This window comes from Cannabis sativa, chromosome 4 (genome assembly GCF_029168945.1).
Source record: "Cannabis sativa cultivar Pink pepper isolate KNU-18-1 chromosome 4, ASM2916894v1, whole genome shotgun sequence".
NCBI lineage: Eukaryota > Viridiplantae > Streptophyta > Magnoliopsida > Rosales > Cannabaceae > Cannabis > Cannabis sativa.
The window spans coordinates 2,477,883-2,489,246 of NC_083604.1; the positions used below are offsets into that span (position 1 = coordinate 2,477,883).

The 11,364-nt window shown below is 28.6% G+C and overlaps 1 protein-coding gene across 1 annotated transcript; it reads left to right on the forward strand.

The window, feature by feature from the left end:
• Nucleotides 1-4,154: 4,154 nt before the first annotated feature.
• On the forward strand, nucleotides 4,155-6,882 carry LOC115712712 (DELLA protein GAIP-B). Its single transcript, XM_030641050.2, has one exon. It carries the CDS (start codon nucleotides 4,700-4,702, stop codon nucleotides 6,533-6,535), a length of 1,836 nt encoding a protein of 611 aa, XP_030496910.2. The 5' UTR covers nucleotides 4,155-4,699; the 3' UTR covers nucleotides 6,536-6,882.
• The last annotated feature ends 4,482 nt before the right edge of the window (nucleotides 6,883-11,364 follow it).

An 11,364-nucleotide genomic window follows, 5' to 3' on the forward strand; every position in this document is an offset into this window, starting at 1 on the left:
CTTGTATTGGGATTTTAACCTGTTTCAAAAAATCTACAAATTTTTCGACGTGTACACTCATAAATTATTTGGCCTAGTAAAATCCTTTCAAATATAGAACTTTGGTTATCTAGTCTCTTAAAACTCGTTCATTATACTCACACTTCTAGACCCAAATTTAGGAGAGTAGTGTATTAGAAATAGGCCCACATTAGTAATACATGGAAAGATTATACTTTATATAAAATGAATGAACTACTCATTTCATTGCCAATTAATTTTGAGATAGAACCTCATGCACATTTATCCTAAATTCTAACATTTTTTTTAATAGAAACCTAATTAAATATATGAAAACTAATTATGCCTCTTGACCATTACAAACAAAGTACTCTGGTATAGAGGAAGCCTCAATCATATCAATTATATTTTAATTAAATGCCCACTTAGCTAAATTGTGAGCTACACAATTAAAAGGCCTAGACACATTCGAGAAAGTACATCCCATAAAAGAGTTAATAAGGCATCTACACTGAGTTACAAAGTTATTAATTTTCCATTTCGGGTATAACCCCTTAACATCTTTAATGACAATGTCAGAATCACACTCTACAATAACAAATTGTAAGTCTTTCTTAGTAGCAAGATCCATCGCAATTAGACAAGATTTTGCTTCCCTACTAAGAGCATTAGCATAAGGCACCCGCTTAGTACCAACCCAAAACAATTTCCTTACATGAGCACAAGCCATCGCTGCAAGCATCATAGCCGCTCTTTAACTGTCCCAACCCAGTTAATTTTGATCTAATACATGGGCGGAGGAGCCCATTGATCGGTTATATCAAAAGAAGGTTGAGGTTGAGACAAAAGAAAGTGACTATAATCTATATTGCCATGAGCAATAAAATTATTATAATAATGTATGTTATACAGATGATTATTGTTTTACCTTGTCGTTTCTCGTTCTCCATATATTGTGTCAACTACGATAAACGCATATAGAAACATATAATCAACACTTACGTCTCTCGCATTCAAACTCAAAATGAATTTGACCCAATTCTACTCGTCCCTAATTCCTAAACATGTTTGAGACTCTAAGGAGAAGCTCTCCACACATAAGATGCCATATTACAAAGAAGAAAAAGATGTTCCATATTTTTCTTCCTCTCCCCCACAAATTGGGCACGAGTAATCTTCAATGTGTATACAATTTCTAAGGATGGATTTAATTGGAAGAGCATTAGATACGATGCTTCACCATAGTACTTTATGTTGCTCATGTGTTTTACTGTTTTGAAGTTTGTTCCACAAAGAATGAGCATGACAGTGTGGGCTTTTGAGTGCAAAAGGTAGTTGATTTGGTGAAAAATTTACCATTCGATTCTTTAGTCCAAACACAGTGATCCCTCTCCTGCCATGAAGGCTTTTCCCATTTCAATATGAGATATCAACAATGTCCCGTTCATACAACCAATTCAATTTCGGAAGATCCCACTCCTCGTTCTCTAATAATAAATCAACGACGGTCAAATATCCTAAATTCTAACATTCTTTACTATTTGAACTCTAACTATAAATCAATTAAATCTAAGAAAAATTTGTTATAAATATAAAAAGGCTATATCTTTTATATTCTTCATCTATTTTAATATTTATGAAACTTTTTTTAGTTTTTTTTTTTCCATTATCATCTCTATATATATAACTAACTGTAAAGTTTTAACTACTGTTTTAGAAAGTATAAAATAGAACTATTCAATCTTAATTAACCAATAGGGAGCATTTTAATTTTAACCTATTGTTGTGTAAGTTTTGATCAATTTATGAAATATATTTACTTTTGTCAATACATATATTATTCTTCCATAAAAAAAAAAATACATATTATTATAATTATGAGAAAATAAGAAAAAAGTATACAAAGGAAATATCTAAAAGCACAAGGGCTACTGACAGATTACTTCCTCTTCAAATACCAATTTTTTTTTTAAGTTACGAATACCAAAATTTACATACTATTTTGAGTAAAACAACAAATTATAATTATTTTTGATAAATAAAATAAATTAAAATTTATGAACTAGAAATAAATTATTATTATTTATTTATTACATTTTTAAATATTAAAAAATAATTATAAAAAATTATTTATTTATTTATTTGCGGTTATCAAGTATCCTCACGTCATTCCGGGAAGAGATTCTCTGGACCTGTCTTTATTTTTAATTTTTCGACATAATTATTATTTTTATTAAATAAAAAAAATATCTTAGCTTCAATAATATGAAAAATGCGTATTCTTTTATTCTTCTAATACTTTATCAATAATTTTATTTTTAAAAAAGAAATTACAAACTCATATAATCGAAAACATAATTTTTTTTTTTATTTTAAGATTATAACATAGGTTATGTGGATATAATAAATAAGCTTTTTTTTTCCATGAAAAATAAAAAGAAAAGTAATTAAGCTTTCGTTTCAAATCAATATTAGGTGACATGTCACAGATTATTTATTTTCATTAAATAAAATATTAAATCAACGCGCCACGCTCGTGTAATAAGTAACTTTAATTAACTAAAAAGTGTTTTAGTCAGTAAATTATTATTTTTTTTTTTAAAAAAAAATCAAAAGAAGTCTCTAAGTAATTGAATAATTAATGCTTTTTTTCACTTTAAGCTTATCCAAATAACTAAAAAATTAAAAAAAATTAACTGTCATTTTTTCGTGTACTATAAAGATTTCAATGTTGTACAAAGATAATAAATGTTATAAATTTAATTAGTTCAACAATGCACTTATCAATTTTTCTTCAAAAAAAAAAAAAATTAAATAAATAAAATTCGTTGACTCTTACCTTCTTAATTTGAGTTCATATTATTTCCCTTTGTTCCATTAATGATAGTAATAATTAAGGTCAAAAAATAAATTAAATTAAATTAAAATGGAAAGTTCTAGCATTGCACGTGCGAACGTGTGAAAACTAAGGTTGATTGGAGTATGACTAGATAAAGAGATTTTACATATTAATTTGATCCAAATTTTGTACGAATTTTGATGTTTTTTTTTATTTATTTATTTAATTTTTTTTCTCAGATATTTGTACTGTTTTTGTACATTGTATAAAAAATATATTTGTGTGGTGATAAATGAAATTTCGTTAAAATGTCAAAAAAGAAAAGTTAGTGAGGTCACACTCATATTCACTATGCCTGATTGTACTAGATAAGTTCAAACAATACAAAATAAAAATAAACAATTTTAATAAATGATTTTTAAAAAATATTTTGATTCTCATAATCAATAATAGAATTTTATAATAAATCTCAAATCAATATTGTTATTTTAATTATGACTAATATGGTTTTTTAGTTTTTATGGCACGTGTTTTTTGGTTTTTGTAAGGCAATATATCTAGTTTTGTAAATGGTTTGTTTTTATTGATTTTGTAAGGCCAATGTGGCTAGTTTTTTGTATGGCCAATGTGGCTAGTTTTCTTTGTACGGCCAATGTGGTTAGTTTTGGTTTTGTAAGGCCAGTATGGCTATTTTTATTTTGTAAGGCTAGTATGGCTAGTTTTTGGTTTTGTAAGGCCAGTATGGCTAGTTTTAATTTTGTAAGTGCAATCACCGTCAAGAATGGAGATGAAAATAGATAAGTATCTACGTCAGAGAATTCTATGTGACTATTTATATAAAATTTCATATTTTATTTTATTTTATTTATAAGGGAAATTTCATTTTTTTATTAAATATTTATTATGTATTAATTAATTTCTCTTTATTTTGCAGGTGTTTTACTAGTGGTTCGGAAGTGACAACTCTCAGTTTTGAGGTTTTCTTTTCTGATATTATGGTTTTATTGTCTAGCTCTCCTAGGGTATCTCTGCATGCTCTTAGGATAGACAATAAACTATTATAGATGGAAGAAAATTCTCCTCTGGTTGTGTAACTTTGTTACGCTGTTATTTTAACCCGTATCGGTTACCCTACAAAAAAAAAAAAAAAAAAAAAAAAAAAAAAAAACATCTCAAATATTAAAATACATTCATGTAGAGTTTCTCTCTTTACATTGTATTTTTTTATTGGAAAAATAAATTAAAAAAATAATTTATTATTATCATTATTATTATTAAAGCAAGAGCTAAGGCTAATGCATGTGCTTCATGAAGTAAGATTGAAACAAAATTGAGAAGAGGGCCGTCCTCTTCTTCATGTGCTATATTGTCATAAAAATTCGAAAAATAATAATTATAAAATTAAATTAAAAATTGATAAAATAAAAATAAAAATAAAAATTTCATCTTTATCTATTTGAGGTGTAATTGTTTTTTGCTTGAGGAGAGTTTTATTGAAGGTCGAGCCTCATCACGAGGCCATTTTTATTTCATAGTACAATTACAAATAAACATTTATAGAAAAAAAAAATTATTTATTTATTAAAAGAAAGTCAGAAAGAAATTATTTTTATTTATTTATTTAATTATTTAATTTATGTGTGAGAGAGAAAGATGATGTAGTAGTAGTGGTAGTGAAAACCCAAGCCCCAAACCTTTCTTTCTTCTTCTTCTTCTTCTTCTTCATTTTCAATATCCCCAAAATGCTCAGATTCTTAATCTCTCCAACCTATTAACCTTGAAACTCCATAGATTTGATCTCAAATTTAAAGAAAGGAACAATCTTTACGAATTTCAGAGAAACCCCAGAAAGGAAAAGCCATGAAAAGGGAACATCCGAATCAGAACAATGGTTCTGTAGACCCTTCAATGGATCCTAGCTCAAGTGGTACAGGAGCTGGAAAAGCTGCTAAAATATGGGATGAAGATGATAACTGTTGTGGTGGACAACCAGACGGTGGTATGGATGAACTTTTAGCTGTTTTGGGTTATAAAGTTAGGTCATCTGACATGGCTGAAGTTGCTCAAAAGCTTGAACAGCTTGAAGAAGCTATGTGTAGTGTTCAACAAGATAATCTTTCACAACTTGCTTCTGATACTGTTCATTATAATCCTTCTGATTTATCGACATGGTTGGAAAGTATGCTTACAGAGCTTAATCCTTCTCCTCCTAATTTTGATTCTGTAATGGTACCACCACCACCACCACCACAATCACAACCTCAAAGGCCTTCGATTATTGAAGAAACTTCTTACTTAGCTCCAGCTGAATCTTCAACCATAACTTCTATTGATTTCCCAGATCAGAGAAATCAAAACTCGTTAGTGTTTGAAGATTCATCTTCTTCAGATTACGATCTCAAAGCTATTCCAGGTAAAGCTATTTACAGTAATCAAACCCATTTTGAAACCACTTCTTCTTCAAGAGAATCAAAACGACTCAAACCCTCTTCAGAAACTTACACTAACGACGTCGTTTCAAACCAAAACGATAACTCAACTCGTTCTGTTATCCTTGTCGACTCACAAGAGAACGGAATCAGACTCGTTCATGCTTTAATGGCTTGCGCCGAAGCCGTACAGCAAAACAATTTCAACATAGCCGATGCTTTAGTGAAACAGATCAATTACTTAGCTATGTCTCAAGCCGGCGCGATGAGGAAAGTAGCTACCTTCTTCGCTCAAGCCTTGGCTCGAAGAATCTTCAGACTTTACCCAGAAAACCCATTAGACCATTCCTTATCGGAATTTCTTCAGATGCACTTTTACGAGACTTGTCCGTACCTCAAATTCGCTCATTTCACCGCGAATCAAGCTATTCTCGAAGCTTTTCAAGGCAAGAAGAGAGTTCACGTCATCGATTTCTCCATGAATCAAGGTATGCAATGGCCGGCTCTGATGCAAGCTTTGGCTCTAAGACCAGGCGGTCCACCAGCTTTCCGTTTAACCGGAATCGGACCTCCGGCACCGGATAACTCAGATCATCTACAAGAAGTGGGTTGGAAATTAGCTCAATTAGCAGAAACGATTCATGTCGAATTTGAATATCGAGGGTTTGTGGCTAACAGTTTAGCAGATCTCGATGCTTCGATGCTTGAACTCAGACCGAGTGAGGTCGAATCGGTGGCGGTTAACTCAGTATTCGAGCTTCACAAGTTGTTAGCTCGTCCTGGAGCCATAGATAAGGTTTTATCTGTGGTCAAACAAATGAAGCCGGAGATCGTCACCATTGTTGAACAGGAAGCTAACCACAACGGACCAGTCTTCGTCGACCGATTCACGGAAGCTCTTCACTATTACTCAACGCTTTTTGACTCGCTTGAAGGATCGGTCAACGGTCAAGACAAGATCATGTCGGAGGTTTATTTGGGGAAACAGATAGCGAACGTGGTCGCCTGCGAAGGACCAGACCGAGTCGAAAGACACGAGACTCTGACTCAGTGGCGAACTCGGATGGAATCGTCCGGGTTTTCTCCTGCTCACCTCGGATCCAACGCTTTCAAACAAGCCAGTATGTTGTTAGCCCTCTTCGCCGGCGGCGATGGCTACCGCGTCGAGGAGAATAACGGTTGTCTCATGTTGGGTTGGCATACGAGACCGCTCATCGCCACTTCCGCTTGGCAACTCGCAGGGAAAAGACTCAGTGCCGCTCACTGAGTCACGCAAACGAGTCGAAGCGGTTAACCGGGTCGGGTTTTCCGACCCGCCCGATTCGTATAAGTTTGCCCCGCATTCTGGGTTTTGTTTTGTTTTTGTTTTTTTTTTAACAGGAAAAAATGTGTTATTTTCTGAGCTGGGTGCCTTGCTGAGACTAAGGCCCACAACAAGACCCATAATTTTACCCTTTTTTTTTTTTTTTGAGTTTGTTTTAATTTTATTTAGGTAATTTTTTAGGAGTTTTTTTTTTTCTTTTTTATGGTTGGATGAAATCTTTCTTTTTTTTTGTAATTTTCTTTATGAATGGAAAAAAAAAAAAAAGCTATGTTTATTGATGTTTATATAAATATGAGTGTTATTTCAATAAGTGGTTTTTTTGGTGAAGTGGAATAAGTGTCATATGATGTTATATTCAAACTCTAAATTTGCATAGGTTGGATTCCACTTTCAACAGTGTTCATCACCAATTTTTAATAATATTATTTATTTAAAGAAATTATTTTTATTGGGTTTTTCTTGTTTAAGACCCCAACACTTACTATAAATGTTTATGTGGGAAGCATTAATTTTCTAGTTTTTAATTAATGTAATGTGTAAAGCTCTTTTTTTTTAAGTATTTCAAAAACCATGTTCAATTATTTCATTAATTACTAATTGATTGAACTAGAAATTATAAATATATATAAAAAAATTCTTTCTTTTAAGTCAAGAGGGAGGCATAATCATATGAAAGTGAAAAAAGGGTTCACTTATATCTAATTCTTGATTGTGATATTTACTACTTTGCTGAAAAAGTTCACTTTTTTCTTTGGTGTTCTTATAAATATATATTTGATAATCTCAATAATGTTCTTTTTTTTTTAATGTTGCAATTCATTAAAGCTGTAGTCTTTTTAAATTTGTTTAGTTCCACTCTTTTATTAATTCTCTACCATTATTATTATATTTTTTTTTGGGGGGGTTCTAAAGTGGACTTGAGGAATGAGTTTAAGTACATAGAAAAAGGAAAATAAATAGAGAAAAATATGTGAACTCATGCTGTTTGGTAGGCAAGAAAAAGCACTCTCCACTTTCCATGGAAATCAAAATCTTATACAAACTCATAAGATTCTCTTCAAAAATATATATATAGAAAAACAGCAAATTTGGGCTGTTTGGTTTAGAGGAAAATATATGTAACCAATTGTAAATATTCTTATCTAAAAACTAATTCCAATTGAGTGGTCTACTTCAACATTTTCAATGGATAAAAAGATTAAATATTCCAACAAACTTTATTTTCTATTTTTCTTCACATATATATATTCTCTTTCCATTTTCATGATAGGAAAATTATGCATTTTATTTACATATATTTATTTATGTTTACTATTTGAAGTTTTTAATAGGTTTCCAATTACATAATTAATTCAAAGTTTAAAACAATGTACTAGCTATTCTAGCTATATATAGCCAACTATAATAATAAATAATATAATTGATTTATTGTGATTATATATAGTTTCTCAGATACCTTCATAGCAAGCTATAAAATGTGCTATTTATAATAATTGTAAACATTTATTTATACTTTTAACAACTTTGAATCCATACATATTTTATATTTTCACCTTTTTTGCTATTAAATGTTGTAAAGCATTATTAAATTTTTTCTTCTTAATTGGAACATTTATATATATGCCTTGCTTAGTCTTTAGTATGAATACTAGATTACTTAGGTAGCTAGATTTAATTATCTTGATCTTTCATTTACAATAATTAAAAATTTAAAATTTTGGGTTCAATTGGGTGAAAAGATGTCACATAATCACATTGTCACTATAATATAAACTCAAATAGGAGTCACCTATAAAATTCTTATGTGATGAGAGTGTCACTTTTGCTCTAGAGGAATTTCTTATCTTATATTTGATGTACAGCATACATTATAGTTATATATATATATTTGATATTTAGTAAGTTTTTGAAAAATTCTGAGTATTTTAAAAGTCACGAAAATATGATTTAAATAGATAGTCACACACATACATGTTTTATTCAATAGGCGCAACTCATAAATTATCATAGTTAGCTGATTTTATTATCATAGAGTTTTTAGTACCATATTAATTGTTATCTATTTTGTTGAGCGATTTTTTCATTTGATGAAGATGAATTTATTTTTTAAAAAAATATGTCTGCAATTGAATATTTTGAAATTTTTTTTTTTTTATTATAAATTATTTATAAGTTCTCAAAAATTTACATAATAATTATTATAATTATAGTGTAATATATCAATTTAAAATTTACATAATAATTATTATAATTATAGTGTACACTATCAATTTAAAAAATCAGAATATAGTTTATTTAAGTACTAAAAATAAAAAATATCTTCGACGTAAAATCAAAAGTGATGTCCCCACGTAAAAAATCTCAATATATAAGACTAATTATGATTTTATCCCTTAAACTTTAATATAGATTAAATCATATCCGCTGAACTTTTAAGGTGGTTAAAAATCTTCCCTGAACCATTGAGATTGTTGAATTTAAGAACTTTTTTCTAATTTTAGTAAAGAAAGTCTAACATGGATACAATTTTAGGGGATTTGATTAAGTACATGTAAATCTTGTGGGGCATAATTTGGTAGATATTATGTTAGATTTTTTTATTTGGGCTTACATTAACTTTTATTGATTTTATTAAAACTTGAGTTGATTGGATAGTTCTTTGCTGTGTTAGCCCATATTGTTGGTGATCAATAGTTAATGGGCTTAACATCTGTGTGTAAAGTCTAGGTGAAGCAGAAGTGTGGGCTTTTCTAGTTAACTGAAGCCTTTGATGAGCAGGCCCAGTCCAATTGGGGTTATGTAGCTAAGTCCCTTCCCTAACTCTATAAATACATATTGTCTCATCACAATTGTATATCTTTTGATAATCAGATAAATAAACTTCTTTTGATTTAGAGATCTAGGGAGGAAGACTTAGTTGATAGTATTACACTATCGAATTGAAGTAATTGCTACGGATCGAATTGGAGTAATTGCTATGGATCAATCAGGTACGCATACCTAATTATTATATATTATTATTGTGTTCTATGTTATATACAAATTGATCTTGGTTTATTATAAATTTTCCCTAACAAATTAAAGTTTAAGGAGCATGATTTAATACATGGACAATCCGGAATCAGTATAATTAGACAAATATCTTTAAATCCAATAATTTTAATAGTTTAAGGAGAACTTTTATGAACCGTTCAAATGATATGATTTGATACATGTCAAAATTTAAATGACAAAAATCTTAATTAGACTATATAAATATATAAAGTGACATGATACATGCCTCAAGCTTTGTTCGAAAGGACACAAGTTGGTAATAAAAATTAGTTCTCAAAATAAGATATTTAATATTATAATTACACTTATATTAAATATATATTATATTATCTATATCTATTCTACGTATAGATATATTAATTAGTACCAATAATCGAGAGATTGATACCGATATATATAAATAATAAATATATATAGGTGTATGTGATCTATATCATACTTCATTTAATAATTAATAAAGTAAATGAATGTGACATAATAATATATAGGAATAGCTGGTGGCAATTTTAATTTATTATTATATTTATTTTAACTCCATTGTTCGGCCTATGAATTGTATTAATTATTATCTAATTTATTAAATTTTTGTATGCAAACAATAAAGGCATCCATTTACATGCCTTAATTATTTGAGTAAATTTATTCATTTAACTTTCTTTGTTGATCACTTGATAAAGATATAGTTATCTTTAAGGAGTTGTTTTTATTCATTCGGCTTTATTTTATTACTTGATCATAATTAGCCTCAATTAATATTGTATTGTTGATATTTTTTGATAAATTAATAAGTTGTAACTCTATTATTTATTTTTATATATTAAATTTTTTGTAAGAGTGTGTGTATGGAAATAAATATGTAATTACTAAAATGTATTATTAGTACCTAGTACTATTCTCAGTATCTGTATTTTACTGTTATTTGTATAATTAAGTATTGATCTCATATAACTTAAGAAAATTATTAAATATCACTAACTAATTATAGAATGTCACCTATAAAATGTGGTGCCCAATAACAATGCGCATCTATTTATTATAATTAATTGTAAAATATAAAGTATATTTGAATGTCAAGTATATTTAAAAATCATAATATTATGATTTTTGAAATAATTTATTTATTTTTAATTTTTTAAAAAAATTTAAAATTAAGATTTGGACGAATAATATGTTAACATGTGGCAGTTTTGATTTAGTAAATGAATCCGTTAAGAAAATGACTAATAGACTTTTGATCAAAAGGGTGATTTTAGGGACTATTGCCGCTATTTTTCGAGGTTGGTGACTAATCTGCATCAAAGTGAACTTTGTGAGAACTTTTGCCGCAAATTTTCCTAATTTATAATATAAAAATTAATGTTCAAACCGTCTATTTCACACATTTATAAAAGAAAAAAGTAACACATGTAAAATTCTTTGAACATATTTTTTCAAATTTCTCAAAATATTATCACATGTCTTTAATAATTACAACGTATACGATCTTAAAAATATTTTTGACTAAATATTTTTTAAATACTGAAACATCAATATATTTATTTTAAAAATTTTATTGTAATAACCAAATATATTGTAATTATTTAAGATTTTTCATTTGAAGGTGTTTGGAAGGGACGAACGGCTGAAAAAATACATTAATAATAATTTGTATTTTAATTTTAAAAATAATATATGATTATACTTTTATTTAACTTTTCATTAATTAGGTTTATTAGTTG

Excerpts from the sequence above, each read along its gene's own strand:
- LOC115712712 (XM_030641050.2), top strand. The coding sequence starts at position 4,700 with ATGAAAAGGGAACATCCGAATCAGAACAATGGTTCTGTAGACCCTTCA.